At 49.5% G+C, this 25448-nt stretch overlaps 1 protein-coding gene across 1 annotated transcript; it reads left to right on the top strand.

Annotated features, from left to right (window-relative positions):
* Window positions 1–1669: 1669 nt before the first annotated feature.
* LOC126525722 (uncharacterized) lies at window positions 1670–5563 on the top strand. Its single transcript, XM_050173640.3, has 2 exons — window positions 1670–2833; window positions 3523–5563. Exons 1-2 carry the CDS (start codon window positions 2361–2363, stop codon window positions 5135–5137), a joined length of 2088 nt encoding a protein of 695 aa, XP_050029597.1. The 5' UTR covers window positions 1670–2360; the 3' UTR covers window positions 5138–5563.
* Window positions 5564–25448: the final 19885 nt, after the last annotated feature.

Below are 25448 nucleotides of genomic sequence, written 5' to 3'. Positions count from 1 at the left end.
GTGAGTGAAGGTGTATGAGCACATCATACACTGAAGTGTATGGTGTAAACAGGTTAGGAAAAGTAAACATCACAGTTTATTCAAATATATTTTAGGCAATCTAACCGCAACAACCAGTCCAAACAGATATTTTGCACCTGACCGTGGTGGGTCTAGTGGGCGGCTTTGCCACCACCGCGGCATGTGGGGTTCGCATTGAGTGATTGGGTGTAAAGTTTTAAGCCCCCTGAGTGAGGCGAAGGTAGCGACAATCGTCCTCTCCTGGCGTCTTCTTTCAGAGTCCCCTCGCCACATGCACCTTCCCTCGTTGCTTGCCCTCTCAGTTTGCTCTTTTTGAATGCGGGCATCGCCCTGTGTCGCAGTGCAATCACCGTGATAGCAGCATTCGTGATCATCGCAATCGCATGGCTGCGAGCAGCAATCAAAAGCAAATATCATTACGCTAGCGCGAGGAAAAAATAAAGAAAGGAAAAATAAAAAGAACAACACATTCACGGACGATTACGATATTCGCTAATGCGAAATTTGAGCGCAGCTCAACACGTGTTTTCATTTTGCGGATGATCTGTTTCGTGTGGCACCTTGGAAACAGAGCGAAGCGTGGCGCGACTGTCTCGCTATTCGGTGCATGGTAAGAGTAATCGCGCGGGCGACGCGTGGGCGCGATTCACTGCAGCCGCCGCAGACAGACCTCCGCTCATGCAGCGCTTTGTTTCCAAGAAAACGACGCGCGCTGCTCGGGCGCCATCTCGCAGCCATCGTGTCCACAAAGACCTCAACCGGAGCACGTTTTCGCCGTACCCTTCTTGTCCGCTTTCCTACTCGCGCTCTCTTTGCTCTCGCCGCTTTTTCCCTCCCCCGCTGCGCTCTCCGTTTGCTCTCACCTTTCGCCGTGGTCGTTCGCTCGGTTACGAAGTAGGACGCCGACGCTCTTCCCAGTAACGGGCATCTAAGAGCTGCGCCCTAAAAGCGCGAATGACGTGGCCGGCAGGGCACGCATGTTCGCGCTATAGTGAACCGGAAGATATTCTATTACACTGTGCTCGCGCGATTGTTTCCGCGGGAACGACACCAACACAACCACGTGACTTCGTTCCACCAACAGGGAGGCTCAGATAAGCCTCAGACTTCCTCCCCTGCCCTCGCTCGCCGGCTCGGTCGGCAAGATGAAACAATGTCACTCGCTTTAGTGCTATGTTACACGTGTGCCACAGTGACGCGGGTCAACCTCTGACGACAAACAACAGTCGCTTCGGCTCTGTTCCATCCCTTAAGATCCAGTTTGAACTGGATTTTAGGCGGCGCGGGAGCATAGCGCGCCATCCTCCGTAGTACCAAATTAGAAGGACGTGCTTTTCCAAGCATGCAAGAAGCACGCGTATACACGAAAAATTAAATATTATGGGGTTTTACGCGCCAAAACCACTTTCTGATTATGAGGCACGCCGTAGTGGAGGACTCCGGAAATTTCGACCACCTGGGTTTCTTTAACGCGCACCTAAATCTAAGTACACGGGTGTTTTCGCATTTCGTCCTGTCTAAATGCGGCCGCCCCCTCCGGGATTCGATCCCGCGACCTTGTGCTCAGCAGCCCAACGCCATAGCCACTGAGCAACCATGGCGGGTACACGAAAAATTGCTGTACGTCTGGCCGCTCGATGACCTTTGCGTGTTTCTCCCATGCTTAGAAAAACACTTTTGTGTAGCTTGTATTAAGCAACAGAAGGCTGTATCGGGAATTTTTCATGCTGCCCTGCAATTTCCTCATTGATACTATTAATCTAATCATAATAATATTTGACGTGTTGATTAATTGATGAATACTAATTATGTAATTAAGTGGTAGGCAAGAACTTATCTGAGTATCTCCAAGCGACGACAAACAACGTTACCTAAGTTCTGTCCAGCTACGTGGCATTTGAATGTTTTAAAAGTTGGGCTCAAGTTGCGCGGGACATCCGGTATACGCGACGTGCACGGTTCAAATGAAGGAACTCATGATGGTCGCTAGCACGCAGGCGCATTGGCAGAACAAAAAAAAAAAAAAAACTTGTTTATGGTCGTGCCACTTCAATTTGTGGCCGCAGCAATCTGCGGCTTGGACAGTATTCGTTATCTGTTTGTAAAAGGCTCAAAAACCAATCCCGCGCGCACGCCATAACCGCAGTGATCGCGCGGCATGCGTCAGCTGTCGGCCACCTATCTGTGCGACGCCAAAACCAGGCAGCGGTATCGGCCCGTGCTTCTGTACTGCGACAGGGTGCGTAAGCACTAGTGAAAGGCGCAGAACGGTTCACTTGTCGAACATCGCGTAGAGGTGCAAACACCTTTTAGACACGGCCACCGCCTCCGGCCACGGCATGGACCACAGCGTACCCGCCGCTCTGGAAGAGCTGGATCCCGATGAACTAGATCTTCGCTTCCCGGGTTTAGACGTAAACGTTCCTTGCACCGCTGACGCCGGTGCCGACGACGAGGGCCGCATTCCAGAGTCCAGCTGTCACCTTCTGGAACAGCTGTCCGCCTGGAATCGCTTCCTCTGGCACGTCGGCTTGCAGCTGCGAGAACTCCGGGCACCCGGAAAACTGTCCCTGGTGCGGGTGGTCCACATGAGCGGCGGCGGTGGCCTCCGGCAAACAGAATGCCGTCGCGACGCGCGGCTTCTCTTCCAGGTCCTCTTGCAGCGGCACCGTTGCGTCGTGAGCGTTGAGCTCGACGAAGCCATGTGCGAGGGCAGCGGGCTCGGCGAGTACCGAGAACGGGTGGTCTCGGCGCTTCAGCGAAGCACGAGCCTGCAGGCGTTGACCTTCGACATCCTCTTTTGCGACTGCAGGTACGCGTGATTCTTCATCACTGGCTCTCGCGGGGGTATGGTTGGGATTTCACTGTAGCGTTTTAGCTTCGCGCGATACGTTAGCAATCAAAGCAGGACAGATGCCGAAGCGCTTCCGGTGACAGCTCTAGTTTGACCGCTGGTCAAACATGAGCGCGATACTTTAGGTCCACTGCGCATGTGTCCCCTCTCCTCGCTACCGCGGTAGACATGTCCATGGGTCTACGCTTTAGAAGGCAACCACTGCGTGCCGAGCTTGTGTGCCGAGGTAAATTAATGGAGTGAGGATTTAGGGCGTTAAGGGGTTTGGCACCATTAACACTGCGTCCCCTTCTGGTGAAAATGGACGGCTGAACTCGGAAGTAACGACGTCTTGTACTCGCCGTGCGATGACGCAAAGCGATGACTGATTTTTCCGTTGATTACCTGCTGTGATGGCAGCGAGCAAGTAGATAGCACAAATCGGATCGAAGCGGGTGGTGTGGGACGTTGACACGCAATGGCGACAACCACTCGCAGCCTGCTGTACAGCACGCACAAACGCGCAGGTCTTTCTTGCTTGTCTATTTTAAGCATCTATATTGATTACACGCACGTTTTTTTTTTTTTTTTTTGTCGCGAATCATCTGTTGCGTTCAATGGATTCTTTACGAGGGAAGCTTTGACCAAGTTGCCTCCTTTCTGCACAGATGGATTCGAGAGGAGATGTTCGGTGCAATAGCCAAGCTGACGAACCTGCAAGAACTCGTTGTCTCGGGCACCGGCGCAGCACCCCCGGTCCTGCTAGACGCGATCTGTACGCTCCTGCTGGACACGACGAGTCTCGCCACCCTCTCGATGTTGCGACTCGTTTTCGACGCCGAGGACAGGTGGCGCCTCGTCGACGCCCTCACGAGCAACGTCACCGTCGAGAACCTGTCCCTGCACGGCAGCATCGTGCACTCTTATCTCCCGAACGGAAGGTCCAGGTTCTCCATTTTCCTGGTCGAAAGCATTCGGCTGAGATCTCTGAGCCTGCAAGGCGACAAATCGGATCCTGCCAAAACGTTCGAATACCTAATGCGCACGATCCCGCCGCTCGTGGTTCGCGGCATCCTCCGTAAGCTCAAACTTTCCGGCTTCCTCCTAAACGCCGACTGCGCGAGCCTGCTCGCCGTACTCGTGGCTCGGAAGGAAGGGCTCCTCGAACACCTTGACATCGGCCGCTGCCGCTGGAGAGCGGAGCCGTCGCCTCGGTCTCCGATCGACGCCGAAACGATGGACTGCGAAAAAGCGGGCCCCTCCTCCTCGACACCTGTCTCTTCCTGGCACGACGTGTTCAACGACGCCGCGCGTGTCCCACTCTCGTTTCTCCGGCTCAGCTTCGCGGGACTCGAGCCGGAGAACCTCGCACCTCTCTTCAACACTGCCGCCACGGTCGAGTTTCTCGGTACCATCTCGCTCAGAGACGTGGCGCTTGGCCAACTGAAGGAGGTGTGCAGAGTCGTCCGGGAAACCGGCATGGGCGACCGAGTCCGCATAGAAGGCGTGCACCTCGTCGACTCCGCATCGCTAAGTATGCTCAAAGAGTTTCCGGAAGCGTTGCGTCACGTGGTCATCACTTCACTCAGCGAGCCGAGACTGGAGGTGTTTCAAAACACGGTCCGCCTAGCGTGCAGCTGGTACCAGCTGACTGCGCTCCACCTCCTCCTGACGCAGAAAGTCGTCCGCCACGCCGCCACCATGCGCCTGTTGAGCAAGTACGTGAGCTTTGCCACTGCGCTGAGAGAGTTCGTGCTGACAGGTTGTCAGCGGCCAGACCTCAGTCTTTGTCTTCGAGCAACGAGGAGGCCTCACAGCGCTCTTCTCGAAGCCATCTGCGAGAACGTGGGCATCCAAGCGCTTCGAATCGAAAGGCTCCGTCTGGGCACGGCCGACATGCGCTTCCTGGCCAAACAGGTTGTTGCCAGCGAGACGCTGTGCGAAGTCTACTTCGCGTCCTCGGACGAACTCGAGAACGAAGAGTTCGTTGACTTCATCGCGGCAGACCTCTGCGAGAACAGCACCATCTTGCGTTTGCGAGTGTTGGAATCTGCGGACGGAGAACCGCAGGAAGGGAGGTTCGCGGTCGAAGACGTTCTCGGTCGCAACATGGGATACGTCACGTGCGCGGCGCATTTCGTCGTCTTCGACACTCACTTGAGCCGCTGTGAGGAAGCCTATGTGGCCGCCTTCTGCAGTCCAGCCGTGGTCGAGAAAGTCCAGGACCTCGCGTACGTGGACGCTGCCGAGGCGACGCGCATGATTCGAAGCATTCTGGAATAGTCACAAACCGTGTGAAGAAATTTCATGGGTGTTTTTAGCAAGAGCCGCGAGTAGTAAGACAAAAAAGGATACCGATGTTCTCTGCTGCTATACGTTGAAACGTCATTTCCATCATTACTTGTCTAAGTCCTCGTCGGTGCATTGGCACTATCCTCGAGTGGTTGGTTGTGTGTTGCCCGCTCTGGCCTGAGACGCTCAGAACATCGGTACTCTTCGGTAATGCGAACGCTGCGTTACTACGAAGACAAGTGCCTTGAATTTGCCATCAGTATTATATTTTAGTCTCGTATGTATCTGTCTTTTTTAATCACTGTTGCTCATGTTCATCGGTATTAGCGGTTCGCCTATTCTTCATTTTAGCTTTGACCATGTCTCGGATTAAAAAAAAAATATCCTTGAAATAAATGCACTGAGTGCTCTTATTAACGCGTCTCTCGTACAGTTTATTTTCAAAATAAGGTAGACAGCGGGCAGCTTTTCGTGAGGAACATGAAGCATCTGGAAGCAACGTACTACTTCCGTGAAAGGCGTAGTGCTCAGCGATCCAATCGCAATGATCAGACAACATGGCTGCCAGGGCCGGATTAAGAAAAATGGGGCCCTGGGTTAATGCGCCCCCCCCGCCCCCCCATACAGGCCCACTTTCCCTATACTGACCCCCCCCCTCCCAGTCGCCTGCTACGCTAAAGAAAATATGCCATGTTTCTTTTTAATTCCACCAAATTAAAAAGAACGAAGTGCGATCAACGGGTTTAATATTATTATTATAAGGAAAACAAAAAGCTTGCTTGAAACGCGTGCTATTGTAAACACCAACACATATGTTCACTTTGTTGTTAATCTGCATTCTGTTTTCGGCAAAAGCTAGCCTTTAAGGAAATGTTTAGTACACTCAAGACGAACAAGAATGTAGAAAAGACAACACAGCTAAGATGTCGATCCTTCTGAAGCTAAGCTTTTCTTGCATGACTAAGTTTAATCCCGTGAGGAGACGCATGGTTGTATCCAAAACATTCTTTATTGAAATTCAAGCATCAGACTGTAGTAATCGTTATAGACGTTACTCTATAAACATGCAATAGATATGTACGATACTTAAGGCAATCCAAACACTATAAACATGCACTATAATACAGATGAAAATTACCAACTGCAATAACAAAACATTGCTTTAAAATATTTTTATTTAGAGGTAAGACAAGCAAGGATGACACGAAATAAACGTCCCACCGTCAAAAACAACAAGAATATAGTTCTTTATAAGCAGGCTAAATATCACAAGAACAAACAAAAGACTAACAACGAAGATTTGCATATCTTGAATTACACCGCTCAACGTTTCATTGACAACGTGGAGGCTGAGAGGCGACAGACAGGCGAAGTGGGGGCGGTTTAAAAAAGATAATGGCGGAGGGATGATTGCAGAATTGTAATAGAAAAGTTTGGAATAGCTTTACGTTATAGCGCCCCTACTTTAACGGCTCAGTACCTTTGTAGAAAATCCTCAAAATTGTTTCAGGGTCCCTTTAAGACCGGATTCACAAGCTGCTGTGCCTACCTTCTCGTATGTCTTTTTTTTTCGATTTACCATTCTCTTAACACTGTCTTGTGAATTTTTAATTGCAACATATCAAGAGAACCGAAAAGCAGCGCGGAGCTGTGTTGTGGGAAACCATATTGAGCGCTGGCAACACAACTTATGCGTGACTGTGCCACAGCGCTCATTCTACAGCTTGCGTGCGCAGTGAGCACTGGTGGACAGCAATCAATCGACAGTGCTACACAACTGTCGCAATCTGGCAGTGCTGTTCTGTCGCAATGTGGCATGTGCTGTGGCATATGAGAGCTCTACTAAACCAGCCATCAAAATACAGAAGTCTTTATTTACACAGAGAATTGAGCGTTTCAGAAGCACGATTTTTGAGTGGGAATACTTTAGTCGCGGAGGCAATCGGCTGCCGCGCTTCGGTCATCTGGGCGGGGCCTCCTCTTTTTTCTAAAGTTGCACCCGCATATAGTCGTATATAAGAAGCCAACAGGCAATAACACCAAGGATAGAATGGGGGAAGTTACTCGTAGCTCTCGGTTGAATTAAAGAAATGATAAATACATGGAGATGAAAGTGGATGAAAAAATTACTGGTCGAAGATGGCATACGAACCCACGCCTTCGCATTACGCGTGAATAGCTCTTAAGAAACGACCTACCGCTGGTCCGTTCTCCCATCCACTCTCGGGGTACTTACGTTTATCTGCTAGAAGCAACCCAACCCTGGGAGTGTTAGCCAGCGCCACCACTCACAGCCATGACAATGGATGTAGAACGTCCCATCTACCACAGGCGTCATGTAGTACGTGAACTATTTTTGGGCTAAGCCAGTTCATTAATAAACCCACACATGCTACCTGAAGGCATCAAAGCTGCTGGATTCAAGACCCTCGCGATGTAATGAACAATATATATAATGCAAATTTGTAAATAAGTTTACAAATTCACACATCCGATAAAACTATCATCCGCACTTCGTATAGCTGTCTAATATTTGCTCGTGGAAACGTTGAAAAGTAAAATCACGAGCTACACTGGAGGGTACACTGAATTCGTGTTTCAAGCAAGTATTATTCGTGATCTATGGAATTTGATCTTGCGTGGTAATGCTATAGAATTATATTTTCCGTTCAGCATTTTGTTGCATTAGGCGATTTTACGTGGTGAACCTCCGTTCCAAATTTCCGATCCAAACGTGATACCGGGAGCGCATGGCTTTCGGCGCTTTTTGTGCCACCAGAAGGCGATCGGAACACCGAGCCGAAAAGAAAAAGGTAAGGAAGAGATTGGCACCACCATATCTGTTACAGGCATAGGTAGCGGTACAAGGTAGATAGGGGAATGAAAAGGATTAAGGAGATGTACACTAATGTGCTAGAGTGAAAAACATCTGTAACGCACCTCATTAAATCGAGCAGGCGGGATAACTATTTGTCAGCGCCCCATTTCAAAGGGGAAGCCGATAAATCATCATCATTATCGTGCATTACGGTATACCATGAAAGCGAGGGACCTTGTGACGCTTCGTTACTGCATTTGGGGCAAAATGCGCCGGCAGCCATGTTGTCTGATCATTGCGATTGGATCGCCGAGCACTGCGCATTTCACGGAAGTAGTACGTTGCTTCTACCTGCACGCTGTCTACCTTACTTTGAAAATGAACTGTACCAGAGACACCTTAATAAGAGCAGTGAGTGCATTTATTTCAAGGATTCTGTTTTTTTCAATCCGAAACACTGTCAAAGCTAAAATGAGGTGTGGGGGGTACAAAAATATGCGTACCGGTAATACCGATGAACATGTGCAACAGTGATAAAAAGACAAAGACGCATATGAGACTAAAATATAATACTGACTCCAAATTCAAGGCACTTGTCTGCGTAGGAACGCACCGTTCACATAAACGAAGAGTACCGAGATTCTAAGCCTCTCAGACCAGAGCGGGCAACACACCACGAACCTCTCGAGGAAAGGGCCAATGTACAGACGCCAACTCAGACACGTAAACGCTCAACAAGACGACCAAATGGTAAATGATGAAATGATGTTTGCACGTAGAGCAGCAGAGAACAACGATATGCTTTTCTGTCTTACTGCTCGCAGCTCTCACTAAAAACACCCATAAAGTTCCTTCGCACGGTTCGCGACTATTCCAGAATGCTTCGAATCATGCGCGTCTCCTCGGCAGCATCCACGCACGCGAGGTCCTGGACTTTCTCGATCAGGGCTGGACTGCAGGAGGAGGTCTCGAAGGCTTCCGCGCAGCGCCTCAAGTGAGTGTCGAAGGCGACGAAATGCGCCGCGCACGTGACGTATCCCATGTTGCGACCGAGAACGTCTTCGACCGCGAACCTTCCTTCCTGCGGTTCTCCGTCCGCAGATTCCAACACTCGCAAACGCAAGATGGTGCTGTTCTCGCAGAAGTCTGCAGCGATGAAGTCAACGAACTCTTGGTTCTCGAGTTCGTCCGACGACGCGAAGGAGACCTCACACAGCGTCTCGCTGGCGACCACCTCGTTGGCCAGGAAGCGCAGGTTGGCCCTGCCCAGACGGAGCCCTTCAATTCGCAGCGCTTGGATGCCCACGTTCTCGAAGATGGCTTCGAGAAGAACGCTGTGAGGCCGCCTCGCTGCTCGAAGACAAAGACTGAGGTCTGGCCGGTGACAACCTGTCAGCGCGAACTCTCTCAGCGCAGTGGCGACGCTCACGTACTTGCTCAACAGGCGAATGGTGGCGGCGTGGCAGACGACTTTCTGTGTCAGGAAGAGGTGCAGCGCGGTCAGCTGGTACCAGCTGCAGGCCAGGCGGACCGTGTTTTGAAACACCTCCTGCCTCGGCTCGCTGAGTGAAGTGATGGCCACGTGACGCAACGCTTCCGGAAACTCTTTGAGCATACTTAGCGTCGCGGAGTCGACCAGGTACACTCCTTCTATGCGGACTCGGTCGCTCATGCCGGTTTCCCGGACGACTCGGCACACTTCCTTCAGTTGGCCCAGCGCCACGTCTCTGAGCAAGATGGTCCCGCGGAACTCGACGGTGGCGGCAGTGTTGAAGAGAGGTGCGAGGTTCTCCGGCTCAAGTCCCGCGAAGCTGAGCCGTAGAAACGAGAGTGGGACACGCGCGGCATCGTCTAACCCGTCGTGCCAGGAACAGACGGGTTTTGAGGAGGAGGGACCCGCTTTTTCGCATTTTCGCAGTCCATTGTTCCAGCGTCGATCGGAGACCGAGGCGAGGGCTCCGCTTTCCAGCGGCAGCCGCCGATGTCGAGGTGTTCGAGGAGCCCTTCCTTCCGAGCCACGAGTTCGGTGAGCAGGCTCACGCAGTCGGCGCTAAGGAGTAATCCGGCAAGTTTGAGCTTACGGAGGATGCCGCGAACGACGAGCATCGGGATCGTGCACATTAGGTCTTGGAACGTTTTGGCAGGATCCGAGTTGTCTCCTTCTAGGCTCAGAGATCTCAGCCGAATGCTTTCGACCAGGAAAATGGAGAACCTGGACCTTCCGTCCGGGAAATAGGAGTGCACGATGCTGCCGTGCAGGGACAGGTTCTTGATGGTGACGTTGCTCGTGAGGGCGTCGACAAGGCGCCACCTGTCTTCGGCGTCGAAAAGGAGTCGCGACATCGAGAGGGTGGCGAGACTCGTCGTGTCCAGCAGGAGCGTACAGATCGCGTCCAGCAGGACCGGGGGTGCTGCACCGGTGCCCGAGACAACGAGTTCTTGCAGGTTCGTCAGCTTGGCTATTGCACCGAACATCTCCTCTCGAATCCATCTGTGCAGAAAGGAGGCAACTTGGTCAAAACTCTTCTCGTAAAGAATCCAATACAGATGCTTAAAATAGACAAGCACGAAAGCCCTGCGCGTTGCGCGTACTGTACCGCAGGCGGCGACTGGTTGTGGCGATTGCGTGTCAACGTCCCACACCGCCCCCTTCTATCCAATTTGTGCTATCTACTCGCTCTCTGCCATCACAGCAGGTAATAAACGGAAACATCAGTCATCGTACGGCGAGGACAAGACATCGTTACTTCCGAGGTCGGCCGTTCGTTTCACCAGAAGGGGATGCAGTGGTAATGGTGCCCTACCCCTTAACATCCTGAATCTTCACTCCATTAATTTACCTCGGGACACAAGCTCGGCATGGAGAGGTTGTCTTCTAAAGCATAGACCTGTGGACATGTCTAACGCGGTGGCGAGGAGAGGGGAGACATGTGCAGTGGACCTAAAGTATCGCGCTCACCCTTGACCAGCGCTCATACTAGAGCTGTCGCCGGAACCGCTTCGGCATCTGTACTGCTTTGATTGCTAACGGATCGCGCGAAGCTAAAACGCTACAGTGAAATCCCAACCATACCCCCGCGAGAGCCAGTGATGGAAGAATCACGCGTACCTGTAGTCGCAAAAGAGGATGTCGAAGGTCAAGGCCTGCAGGCTCGTGCTTCGCTGAAGCGCCGAGACGACCCGTTCTCGGTACTCGCCGAGCCCGCTGCCCTCGCACATGGCTTCGTCGAGGTCAACGCTCACGACGCAACGGTGCCGCTGCAAGAGGACTTGGAAGAGAAGCCGCGCGTCGCGACGGCATTCTGTTTGCCGGAGGCCACCGCCGCCGCTCATGTGGACCACCCGCACCAGGGACAGTTTTCCGGGTGCCTGGAGTTCTCGCAGCTGCAAACCGACGTGCCAGAGGAAGCGATTCCAGGCGGACAGCCGTTCCAGAAGGTGACAGGAGGACACTGGAATGCGTCCCTCGTCGTCGGCACCGGCTTCAGCGGTGCAAGGAACGTTTGCGTCTAAACCCGGGAAGTGAAGATCTAGTTCATCGGGATCCAGCTCTTCCAGAGCGGCGGGTACGCTGTTGTCCATGGCGTGGCCGGGGCGGTGGCCGTGTCTAAAAGGTGTTTGCACCGCTACGCGATGTTCGAGAAATGAACAGCTCTGCGCCTTTCACTAGTGCTTATGCACCCTTTCGCAGTACGGAAGCACGGGCCGGTACCTCTGCCTGGTTTTGGCGTCGTACAGATAGGTGCCGTCAGCTGACGCATGGCGCGCGATCACTGCGGTTATGGTGTGCGCGCGGGATTGATTTTTGAGCCTTTTATAAACAGATAACGAATACTGTCCAAGCCGCAGATTGCTGCGGCCACAAATTGAACTGCCATGACCCTAAGCAAGAGTTTTTTGTGTTCTGTCAATGCGCCTGCGTGCTAACGACCATCGTGAGTTCTCTCATTTCAGCCGTGCACGTTGCCTAAACCGGGTGTCCCGCGTAACTTGAGCTTAACTTCAAAAATATTCAAATGCCACGTAGCTGGACAGAGCCGAGGTAACGTTGTTTGCCGTCGCTTGGAGATACTCAGATTAGTTCTTGCCTGCCGCCTAATTACATAATTATTATTCATTAATAATCAATATAGAGAATTATACAGTACCAGTGACAGCCACGACGATAATGGAAGAGAGAATAGTCTAGAGGAATCCCACAAGTAACGCTGGAAGAAGCAAAGAAAGACTTGGGAGCTATGCAAAGGGGAAGGAAGCTGGGGAGGATCAGGTAACAGCAGATTTGTTGAAGGATGGTGGGAACACTGTCCTAGAAAGTTTGGCCGCCCTATATACACAATGCCTCATGACCTCGAACGTACCGGAATCTTGGAAGAACGCTAACATAATCCTAATCCATAAGAAAGGGGACGCCAAAGACCTGAAAAATTATAGACAGATCAGCTTACTGTCCGTTGCCTGCAAACTATTTACTAATGTAAACACAAATAGAATCAGCAACACCTTAGACTTCTGTCAATCAAAGGACCAGGCAGGATTCCGTAAAGGCTACCCAACAATAGACCATATTCATACTATCAATCAAGTGATAGAGAAATGTGCGGAATATAACCGACCCTTATATATAGCTTTCATTGATTACGAGAAAGCGTTTGATTCAGTCGAAACCTCAGCAGTCATGAAGGAATTAAGGAATCAGGGTGTAGACGAGCCGTATGTAAAAAAACTGAAAGGTATCTATTGCGTCTCCACAGCCACCGTAGTAGTAAGAAAGCAACAAAATCCCAACAAAGAAAGGGGTCAGGCAGGGAGATACCATCTCTCCAATGCTATTTACAGCGTGTTTACATGAAGTGTTAAGAGACCTGGATTGGGCAGAATTGGGGAAGAATATTCAGAAGAATAAGAATGGGCTGGGGTGCGTTTGGCAGGCATTCTCAGATCATGAACAGCAGGTTGCCATTATCCCTCTTACCAGTGCTCACGTACGGGGCAGAAACCTCGAGGTTTACGAAAAGGGTTCTACTTAAATTGAGGATGACGCAACGGGCTATGGAAAGAAGAATGATGGGTGTAACGTTAAGGGATAAGAAAAGAGCAGATTGGGTGAGGGAACAAACGCGAGTAATTACATCTTAGTTGCAATCAAAAAAAGAATTGGCTGGGCAGGACATGTAATGAGGAGGGAAGATAACCGATGGTCTTTAAGGGTTACGGACTGGATTCCAAGGGAAGGGAAGCATAGCAGGGGGCCGCAGAAAGTTAGGTGGTCGGATGAGATTAAGATGTTTGCAGGGACAACATGGCCACAATTAGTACGAGACCAGGGTAGTTGGAAAAGTATGGGAGAGGCCTTTGCCCTGCAGTGGGTCTAACCATGCTGCTGCTGCTGATAATGATGATGAATAATCAACATCTCAAATAGTATGATGATTAGATTAATAGTGCAAATGCGAACATTGTATGGCAGCAGGAAAAATTCCCGATGTAGCTTTCTGTTGCTCAACACGGGCTACACGAAAATGTTTTTTCGAGGCATGGGAGCAGCCCACAGATACATGCAAAGTGCCTCGAGCGGCCAGTCGTGCAGCAATTTTTCGTGTATATACGCGCACTTCTTTCATCCTTGGAAAAGCACGTGCTTCTGATTTGTGTTTCCCTACTGGCACTACGGAGGACGGCGCGCTATGCTCCCGCGCCGCCTAAAATCCAGTTCAAACTGGATCTTAAGGGATGAAGCAGAGCCGAAGCGGCTCTTGTTTGTCGTCAGAGGTTGACCCGCGTCCTTGTGGCACGCGTGTAGCATGCGTTTTGCCGCTTGGAAGCGGGTCTTCGGCACTCTGCCAGTGTCACGGTCGTCAGCGACCCGAGGAGTAGGTGCCACATGGACACGCTCCGCGTATGCGCCGCCCAACCACGAACAAGAACTTAAGTATTACCCACAAATTAATATTTCCCGATTAAAAACAATTCGCAGTAACAACGTGTCATCATTTGTTGATCTGCGGCGTCTACATTTTTTCCTTTTTTTTTATTTTTTGCTCGCGCCGGCGTAATGATATTTGCTTTTGATCGCTGCTCATAGCCACGCGATTGCGATAATCGCGAATCTTTATATCACGGTGATCGCACTGCGACACAGCGCGATCCCCGCAATCAAAAAGAGCAAACTGAGAGGGCAAGCAACGAGGGAAGGTGCATGCGGCGAGGGGACTCCGAAAGAAGACGCCAGGAGAGGAGGAATGTCGCTACCTTCGCCTCACTCAGGGAGCTCAAAACCTTACACCCAATGACTCAATGCGGCCTCCACATGCCGCGGTGGTGGCAAAGCCGCTCACTAGACCCACCACGGTCAGGTGCAAAATATCTGTTTGAACTGGCTGTTGCTGTTAGACTGCCTAAAATATCTTTTAATAAAACACTGTCATGTTTACTTTTCCTAACCTGTTCACATCATGCACCTTCAGTGTATGGTGTGCTCATACACCTTCAGCCACTTTACCAGAATTCAACACAAATAATAGTACGAAAAATGTCGTTAAGCTCTGTAACACTCCTTAATGCTACAAAAAATGCAAGGCTTTGTGCCTGTTATCCTGCTCAATAAAATCAATACGCTAAATTAAAACTGTCTTGCTCCGAATCGCTCCACTAATCAGATATATGGGCTACGGACTGCTTAAAAATTAGAATTTCTCTGCTCCGATCTAGTCACTCCGAGAATCGCTAGAAAATGACTTTGAGCATTCCCACCCGCTGGAAACTCTTTACCGCATAATTTGAATTTCTATCAATACGGTTTTGTGCCTACTCAATTCTGGGTCACTCCTCTACAGTGGACATACGTCATGGGATAATAACAACAACGTTCTCTCGCGCGAGCGAGGACATATTAGTGCTTCATATGTTTTACCTGCACAGAGCTGGTCTGCCTCCCTCACCGTACTGTCCCTCTTGCGGGGAACGTGATACAATAGATCATTCTCTCACTTATTGTCAAATATATCCTGGATTGCGAAAAAAGAACATTAGAAACTCCGTTCCTCTTTCTGAGATTGGACTGAAAACGGTCTTTGGGGGCTTCGACCATTGCGCACAGCGACAGGGAAGTTGGCGATGCGATCCAGGATTTCATTACACTGTCCGAAAGATTGAGACTATGAAAGCAAAACTGAAGGTTTTGCTATAATTCTACAAGGCCCATTTTATTAGCTGTAATTTTGTTTTCATTTATCCCTATATTCTATTAAATTCATCAGCTAGAATCTACATATTACTTCCCATATATATACCTATTCACAAATTTTGTTTACAGTCATTTAATCATTCTTTTTTTATTGTTATGTCGAACTACCCGATTCTTGGCCAATCCCCCGAAGTGGGTATGGGCCACTAACGTCTATAGGCTCTACATCTACATATTAGTCGTGTCATTGTTGAAGAAATCGTCAACATCATCGTGAAGCGCCCCAGCGACGCGTTCTAGCCAGCTCTCCCGGTTGCGTGACCAGTTCTTTCAAATTTGTCTCCAGGTAAGTGTCGGCGACACGCTGCCTACGTCACCGAACAGGGGTTTTGCTGCGCGTATGCGACTCTGCATAGGAACCCTGTATAGGCTACAAGAGGCCGGGACTCGTTACAACTCAGCTTCGTCGACAGCCGCTGCTGTAAGGCTATAAAAAGAAAGAAGAAAAGAGGAACGACTTCCCGAACGTTGAAATATTTACAGATTAATTGTTTGAGTACTGCGGTGGTAGCTTAATGGCTAAGGCATTGCACTGCTCAGCGCTACGTCGTGGGTTCGAACCCGAGCCTTGGTGGCCGTATTTCGATGCACGCCAAGGACTCAAGTTCAAAGGTATCGATAACTTCTCTGCGCCAAAACTGCCCATATGCGAGGAAATGCGCCGAAGCCCTTGACGTCACACTGATTTGAGTCGAATGGCCTTGTGACCTTGAGTGCTGCTGATTTGAAGAAAGTGAACATTGGGCTTCCTTTTCTCGATTAGTAGTCTGCCGGCTAGAGTCAAATGAATGGAGAACTTTGGAAGGACACATTACTAGCTTAATTATATTTAGCGTTGCTTTAAGCGTCTCTGTGAAGGCCGGCTGAATTATCACAATTCAAGCTACGACACCACCGAAGCTATATAGTCATACTTCATTATTATACAAGTACCTATGATGACCACCTTTGGGAAAACAGGACGGTACAGCACGTATGTGTTTACGGTAGAAGAATGAAAATTGAGTGAGATGAATGCTGTTAGGCGCCAAACTTGCGACGGTTTCTTTTGTAATTGTCGAAGGTTTTTTTACATACGCCTTGTACGCGCATACGGTTAGAGACAAATCTATAATCAGCAAGCTTTTACTCGTGATTGGACATTTACCCTACTTGTACACGTTAAGAAGTTCGCGGACGTTAACAGTCGTGTGTCGTTTGGCGGCCGATTCCAACTATAGTAATTCATTTTCTAATCACACTTTTTCTCTGTCATGAGAATGACAACAAACCACTGATAGTATTGTGATAGAACGGTTATTCTCAACGCTCGTCTGCTAGCATTGTAGATATAGGTCAGATGATTTCACGGCTCGCTCAGAAACGCTGTAATTGGGTTCGATGACATAGCGAAAAGAAGTTTTTTTTTGTCCTTGGCGAAGGTTGTGTTATCTGGACGCAGAAATCGATAGCCTTTTAGCATTGTGCTAGGTGCAGGCAGACTTTCTTCACATGAAGCTTTCCTATTCACATCGCTTGGCCGGGTTAACACTGATTTCATTACGGTTTTGTTGCTTCCATTACGTTTAGCAACAAAAAGAAGCCCCCTGACTTTACTTACTCTTTAGGTAACGTTACCATCGCAAGAACTGACAAAGGTAAATATTTAGGCATCACACTTAGCAGTAATTTCAATTGGGAACCGCATGTTTAAAATGCCTGTCGGTGTGCACTACAAAAGTTGTTTTTGAAAAAGAAACTGCGTAATACCCCTCCTGCAGTAAAACTAATTGCATACAAAGTGCTAATACGACCAAAATTGGAGTATCCATCGGTTATTTGGAGCCCTTGCCAACAATACTTGATTAACAAAATCGAAAGAGTACAGAATTTAGCTTTGCGTTTTATTTATTCCGTTTACTCCCATCACTCTAGTGTCAGCAACTTACGTAATAGGGCCAACCTAGAAAAACTTGAGCAGCGCAGGATAATATCTAGATTAACATTTATTTACCAACTTTATCACGAAAACTTTAAGCTATCACGGGAACGCTATCTTCAGGATCCTTTTAAACGATCAGAGCGAACGCACAACAGTAAAACTATTCCAGCCAGTCAGCCACATCAATGTTCACAAGTTCTCTTTATTTGCTCGCGCAATTTATTATTGGAATACGTTATCAGAGGAGGCAGTTAACTCCGCTTCGCTGGAACCATTTGTTGGATGTATTAGTAATGTCAACTTTTGTTGAATTCGAGTCCGAGTGGTGTACACTCTAAGTTGATAATATTGTCTTGTTCGAGTATGCATTTGTCATCTATGTCCAGTGTATTGCCATGTTTTTTTTCTCACTTTTGTATGTATTATATCTTCGCAATTATGTCTAGTAATTAGCTTAAATTTACTTCTCTTGTTTGTATCCTTAGTATCCACTCCTGCATGGGCCCGAGAAGGGCCTGCAGTATCTGTAAATAAATAAATAAAAGAACATCTAGAACTTCCGCTTGCTAAATTAGGGTTAATGTTATCATAAAAAATCATACTATCTTTCGGTGCGTCAGTTATAGGGGTCAGCCACAGGGACATATTTGATGCCGTTTGCGGTTACATACAGTCAACAAAACGAATCACTTTCTGATTTTTGTCTTGTAATTTGTTTGTTTTTGTATGTTTCCTTATCTCTCTTTTTTTTTATCGGATAAGTAGCACTTCAAAAGAATAGGTGGTCGTTTGAGCACGCAATTCTGGGCCAATCCCCCAGCGTGGGTTTGAGCTATAACATGAGGCCATCATCATCATCTCTCTGGATTCTCGGCTGCTGTTTATATACGACTTGTAAATACATGTTGTAAACAGTTTTATACTCGTGACATTTTGGTGGACGTGCGGGGCACGCGTCTTCACCACGGAGCTCCGCAGCGGACGTCTCACCCAGCCTGGGACCATGCTTCCAGTGGAAGGCACCGCATCTGCGGCTGCAATGCCGACTACGCATACCCGGTACGTTGCTCTACCTCAGCCACAAGACCCCGGCAAGTTCACCGGCCTCGATGGTGTCGACGTCGAAGAATGGTTGAAGATGTATGAGGGCGTCAGCAAGGTGAACAGGTGGGACCCAACCATAGTTCTGGCCACTGTCGTGTGTCGTGCTGGCCACTTCCTCGACGGAACACCGCGAACGTGGTTTTACACACACGATGAAGAGCTAACCAGCGGGGACTCCGTCAGAGAAAATCTGTCCGACGTTTTTGGCAATCCAACCGGTCGACAACTAGATGCCAAGCAACATCTCGCCAGGCGTGCCCAGACTGCTACCGCGTCGTATGTCTCCTACATTCAGGACGTCCTAGCCGTCTGTTATAAGATCGACACATCCATGCCAGAGGCGGAAAAGGTTGGACACATTATCAAAGGCACCGCGGACGACGCATTCAAACTTCTGGTCTTTAGAAACTTATCGACTGTCGACGCCATCATGAAGGAATGCCGCCGTTTTGAGCATGCGCTGAGTCACCGTATATACAGTCAGTTTACATGGCTTCCATATACTGCAGCGGTATCTTCCTGTACTGACCCCACCAACCAATCTAGCTCTCCACCACCAAGCGAGAACGTGACCCGAATTGTATGCCGCGCACTCGAAGCAGCGTTTCCTGCCTCGCATCAACAGACGTCTTAGAACAACACTGCTGAGACGATATCGCTGATCCAGTCCATGGTTCGCCAGGAAATCGCTAATATGGGTCTTCCCAGGGCCTGCTCCTTGAGTCGCCCTGACACCCGCCCTGCTTCCATGCCTCGGTCCTATCGCTGTCCACCTCACAGTGTCCATTATCCCTACACCACCATGAATCCCTCTGACTGGCGTACACCTGACGAGAGGCCGATCTGTTTCTGCTGCGGCCGAATCGGTCGCGTTTCCCATCACTGCCGGAGCCGTTGGCCGTCTCCTCCTCGAAACACCGTCCGGAATTCAAGCTCGCCCCGAAGTTCCTTACCCCGTCGCTCCTACGATGCTTCCGACGCCACTACCTCGACTCGCCGCTATGCTTGCTCGCCTTCGCCTCAACGTCGCCAACCACGTCCGCCCCAGCTTTACCGATCGCTGTCACCGACCTACCCAGCACCGTCCTAGCAGTAAAACTAGGCATTGCGGAACCTCGAGGTGGTGCTGAAATGTCGGAGTCGCCGCAAAATCCTCCTTTGACGCTGTTTACGAGACATAACCTTCTTGACGTCCAAGTTGATGGTACACCCTTCACAGCCCTCATAGGTATACCGGGGCCACATATCCATTATGGCCAGCTGCCTACGCCGCCATTTAAAGAAAATTGTTACGCCTGCCGTTTACTCATTTCGTACGAATCGCCCACGGTAGCACGGTGACCGTGGTCAGAATGTGCACTGCACGTGTGAACATTCCCGGCCGCCATACTGTCGTCCTTTTCACTGTGCTTGACCAATGCGCCCGTGACAGCATCCTAGGCCTAGACTTCCTCTCCGTCCATTCAGGGCTCATCGATTGTTCCTCAAGTACTGTGCGTCTTGACTTGCCTCTACTGGACGTTCCGTCAACACCACACGAAATTCGCCTAAAACTAACTGATTTTGTTCACGTTCCACCACAGGTCTTTACATCGAAATGTCGCCTTCTACGCCACTTCTACGCAGTGTAATGGTGATTACATCTCCGCTCCCATAACTGCCATCGTTCTCACCCACAGCGTTACTGTGCCGCATACAATACTGAGGGTCACAGACGATCGCATGTACCTCTCTGTGGTGAATTTCGCGGTCGCTAAGCAAATTCTGCCTAAGGATATCACCCTGGCTACAATCACTGCTTTAGAAGTTAGTTTCGTTGAGAGTTTTGCCGTTGACGCTTCCTGCGAGCCTTTCCGCGGTCTGCCAAATGTACTGATATTAGGGAGATGATCGCCCCGAATCTCACTCCTGCGGAGACTGAACAGCTCTGCAGTCTATTGCTTTCCTACAAGGATATATACGACCTGAACAACCGACCCTCAGGCCAGATGTCACTTGTCAAACATCGTATACATACAGGTGATAATCCACCCATACAGGCGACCCTACCGAGTTTCAGCTTCGGAGTGTCGCGTCATCAAAACGGAAGTAGACAAGATGCTAGCGAAATATATCATTGAGTCATCGTCAAGTCCCTGGGCGTCCCCTGTCGTGCTGGGCAAAAAGAAGGATTGCTCATGGAGATGCTGCGTCGATTACCGCCGCCTCAACCGCATCACGAAGGACGTCTACCCACTACCTTCACCTTGAGTTACCGATTCTCGCAGAACCTTCTGACGCACCCCAGTGCCACTTATGCCCCACCGGCTTTCTTCGCTTGCCACCAAAATCAATAGCCTATATTGAACTGTTGTCTTCCCCACCAGTTCCTGATAGCGAGTACCTCGTCACTCCTCTGCCAGACATTCCACTACAGTTTGACGTTACCGTGCCTCACAGTATACTTACTACGAACCGTACTCGCATGCCTGTCTGCAACTTTGGATTGGCAAAGCAAATTCTACCGCAAGGTATTTGCCTCGCCAACGTTGATTGTCTCGGCGACCATCACGTGGCAGTGTTATCGACCGATGGTTCTTGCGAGCTCAAGAGGCCCCCGCGCCAGCCTCGGTCGCCGATCTCAACAAAGAAAATGATTGCGATGGACCTGTCCTCTGCGCAGAATGAAGACCTTCGCCAAGTATTATCGTCCTACAGAGATATTTTCGACTTCGACGACCGCCCTTTAGGCCAGACGCTCACGGTCAAGTATCGGATTTTTACTGGCGATGCTACACCTTTTCACCGACAACCTATCGAGTTTCTGCGTCGGGACGCCGAGTAATTCAAAGTGAACAAAATGTTAGATAAAAACATCATTGAGCCTTCTTCGAATTCCGGGGCGTCACCTGTAGTGTTGGTTAGGAAGGATGGCACGTGGCGTTTCTGTGTAGACTACAGTCATCTGAACATTACTAAGAAAGACGTCTATCCGCTCGCATGTATAGACGACGCCCTTGACTGCCTGCACGGTTCCAGCTATTTCTCTTCTATTGAACTTCGTTCTGGATGCTGGCAGATGGCTGTTGACGATATGGACAGAGAAAAAAAACACGTTCATCACACCTGATGGCCTATACCAATTTAAAGTAATGCCGGTTGGATTATGCAACGCCCCTGCCACACTCTGGCGTATGATGGACTCCTTGCTCCAAGGTTTCAAATGGTCCACATGTCTCTGCTACCTCGCCGACGGCATCGTCTTCTCGCCCATGCACGTTCGACACTCACCTTGAGCGTCTAACAACTATACTTGATGTATTTCGAAAGGCGAAGCTGCAACTTAACTCGTCCAAATGTCGTTTTGGCCACCGCCAAATTACTCTTCTGGGCCATCTCGTTGACGCTTCCGGAGTACAGCCTGATACCGGCAAAACTCGTGCTCTCCGAGCCTTTCCGGTTCCGAAGACAGTCACAAACGTTCGAAGTTTTGTAGGGCTATGCTCGTACTTTCGTCGTTTTGTTCAAGATTTTGCAGCAATTGCTAGACCCCTCACTAATCTTTCGAAGAAAGGCGTAAAGTTCTCGTGGGGTACTTCGGAAGCTGCCTTTTCTCGTCTCGTCGCTCTTCTAACCTCACCACCCATTCTTGCCCACTTCGACCCTGATGCCCCTACAGAATTGCGTACAGATGCCAGCGGTCATGGCGTAGGTGCCGTGTTAGCCCAGCGTCAGCATGGCAAAGATCGCGTTATTGCTTATGCGAGCCGCCTCCTAGTACCATCGGAGCGCAACTATTTCATTACGGAACGAGAATGTCTTGCTGTTGTCTGGGTGGTTGCGAAGTTCCTTACCTTTACGGTCGCCCTTTTTCCATAGTCACTGACCATGCTCTCTGCTGGTTCTTATCGCTAAAGGATCCTACAGGCCGGCTAGGTCGATGGGCTTTGAGGCTACAAGAACGTTCATATTCCGTGGTGTACAAATCGGGCCGCCTGCACCAAGCCGATGACAGCTTGTCGCGTTACCCTGTTGACTGTGACGCCTCCAATATTACCAGTGCTGCTTGTGTATTCTCTATCCCAGCTGCTTCATTTCGCCGACGAGCAACGTCGTGACGCCTACATCAGAGCAATCGTCGACCGTTTTGAACACTCTCCGGCCGATGCCACTCTACGCTTCTTCGTCTTCCGCGACGGTACTCTGTACCATCGTAACCTCCACCCGGACGGCTTCGAGTTCCTACTTGTCATACATAAACACCTCCGCTCAACCTTCTAAAAGAGCTTCACGACGCACCAACGGCAGGACACCTCGGCGTATCTCAAACCTATGACCGTATACGTCGCCATTTTTTCTGGCCGGGCCTTGCCCGTTCCGTACGACGTTACGTCGCCGCTTTTAAACTTTGCCAACGACGCAAGAAGCCTTCCCAGCTCCCCGCTGGTTACCTGCAGCCGCTCGACATCCCTACCAAGCCCTTCCATCGTGTTGGCTTAGACCTTCTCGGCCCATTTCCTGAATCTACACCAGGAAACAAGTGGGTTGCAGTCGCGGATGCTCCCATTCAGCCGGTGTCGCTTGACCAGTTGCAGACAGCGGATGTGCGATTACGGTTGGCTGGCACGGTACAGTCTTCACTACATGGAGTTAGTAAGACGGGCAACAAGAATAAGTTTTATTTTGACACATGATTTGTGTAAAGTGCAGTTTAATGCAATGCATACTCAGTACAACCAGCGCAGAACATGACTTAAGCAAACGGAATTAAGAGCGATTCAATGCTACATAACTAGACCTAATCCCTGCAAACAGCAGCATATATACAGTGCATTAACATGCATTTATGCATTTGTACAGAAATACATATCAAATACATCTCGAAATTTACATAGCACAGAAAATTTCTCAGCTTCACGATACTTCGACGTATAAAAATGTAGAACTAACAGTTTTCTTAGATCAATAAACCGAAAATAACAGCATAAGTCAAGGCGCAGTAACAGACTCCTTTGCATACACTGAGGTTCATATAGCTTCAAGCTGTAAAAGTTATCTGAAATGGGCAAGCGTAGTACAGTACCTTCGCTGGGAGATGGAAAAAACGATTCCGGCATTTTTCAGTAAACGAGAAAGCGGGCAAGTATTCGAACTTTCCCAGTTGGATGAGAAACGCACAAAAGGGACTAAAACACATTTTTAGACGACGATCCACATAGACCACGTCACATGCTCCAATATCATGACCTGAATGTGCAGGTATTTCGTGCATCGCTGTCGTATTGCGAACTATTCAGTGCTGCGCGGGTGTCTCGTTTTTGCTCTGCGTCGACGTACCAGTTGCGTTAGACAAAAAAAAAAAAAAGAAAGGCCTACAATGACACATGCTAAGAATAATTATGAGGTTTTACGTGCGAAAACCACAATCTGATGATGCAGGCCGCAGTGGGAGACTGGTAACTTGGACCACCTGGGATGCTTTAACGTGCACCTAAATTAAGTGAACGGGCGTTTTCGCATTTCGCCGATAGAAATGCGGCCGCCGTGGCCGGGATTCGATGGCGCAACCTCGTGCTTAGCAGCGAAACACCATAGCCACTAAGCAACCATGGCGGATGCATATCAAGAAGTCCAAATCACCGCACTGGTCGTATCGTACTGATTGCGAGTACTGTGTGGCGCGATTGCAACACTGTCGTTTAACTGAAGATGGAAAATAAAAAGACACTTTCTACAGTAAGGCTCCATTGCGCTGTGTGTATGTTAGAGTTTAAGAAAAATGCATTCGACTGAGCACAATTGCTCATGCGTGGTTGCTCGACTTTCATCACACCGTATGAAAGCAGCAAAAAAAAAAAAAAGGCAGAGCAATGCGGCATACGGAGCTATTTATTAAGGACAGTGCTCATTCTTTATTTGGTTATTGAGCAACGCAGAGGTAAGGTTATTACAGGTTAGGTTGAGAACAATGAAAGTGAATCGTAATAAATCAAGTGTGCGTCCTTATATCGAGATTAGGACAACAGCGGTAGCATGTGCAAATTCAATCACTATTCAACGCAAACGCATTCAGATGCATGCGAAGAGCAATGGAAAGACACACAGCGTACAGCAAAAAAGGAAAGTACGGGGGAAACTCTGGTACACATAATTCGCTTCAGCACAATAAAAATACACATTTTCTAATCAAGATTTATTTGAGCGTGGTCGTGCACGTCGCTTCTCGAGACGTTTACACACGACTTGGCATAAGGGGAGTAGATGTAGACACTTCGAAGCGGCTGTTTGACAATGGCTCACGCGGTGCACTTTAATCACGAAATTACGCAAGTGTGCGTAATCTGAACTACAATCGGCAGGCAACGACGTCACAGCCGCGTGAAGGGCGCCATGGCGCTTCAGTATTCTTACTTATCTTGCAGAGTACGCGATAGTTGACACAAATATCGAACTACGGCGCGGTGTAAGCGGTGAACAAGCGACGACAGCGGGTAGCGCTGTCCGATAAACAAACGACAGGTAATACATAAGTTGGACCATGTAGATCCATAAAGCATTTGATGAGTCAAGGACAGCAAAAGACTAGAAACAGCGAGCCCGGTGACCTTTGCCACCAACCAGTCTTAAAGATGGACGTCATTATCATCATGAGCAAATCTGGAAATCTTTGTTGGCGAGAATAACGACCCTCCCCTTTCCCATTCATTGACATTGTGTCCTTTTGTAGTGACATGTTAATCTTTTGGAAAGCGCCAGGTGGTGCCGAGGAGTACAGACGTGTTCGCATCGGCTCCGTCTTGCCTAGTAGCGGTCAAAATAATGTGAGCACCATGGAATTCGCAGGATTTGTGTAGGAAGTCACCAGGAACACGCTGATACCCCCTTTTTTGACAAGTGGACCCGGCTTCCATCAATAAGATAAGACCATCGCCCGAGCATGCCGGCCCGCCACGCTAAGCCTAACGGCGTAGCGGAGCGCGGACCCCAGGCAGTCAGCTCCCGGCCCAAGCGTAGCACCGCCACAGCCCAACTTCCAACGGACGACGGCCCGGAACTAGCCCAGGACACCATGGACACGGATGACCAAGCCATCGAACACCAAGCGGGATCTGCGGCCGACGCTGAAGAGGACTTCTCACCTGACGAGATGATACAGGGGGAATCAACCAGCGACGCCGACGAGAACGAAGAGAAAGACTCGGCAAGGGAAGACTACGAAGCCAAGAACGGTCAG

The sequence above is a fragment of the Dermacentor andersoni genome, chromosome 8 (assembly GCF_023375885.2).
Source record: "Dermacentor andersoni chromosome 8, qqDerAnde1_hic_scaffold, whole genome shotgun sequence".
Classification (NCBI taxonomy): domain Eukaryota; kingdom Metazoa; phylum Arthropoda; class Arachnida; order Ixodida; family Ixodidae; genus Dermacentor; species Dermacentor andersoni.
This window is presented reverse-complemented; position numbering and strand designations above follow the sequence as displayed.

What these genes read in the sequence shown, in the direction of transcription:
- LOC126525722 (XM_050173640.3), top strand. Translation starts at nt 2,361, where the DNA reads ATGGACCACAGCGTACCCGCCGCTCTGGAAGAGCTGGATCCCGATGAA. An exon ending in ATCCTCTTTTGCGACTGCAG is followed by an intron (nt 2,834 to 3,522) that starts GTACGCGTGATT and finishes CTTTCTGCACAG; the next exon opens with ATGGATTCGAGAGGAGATGT.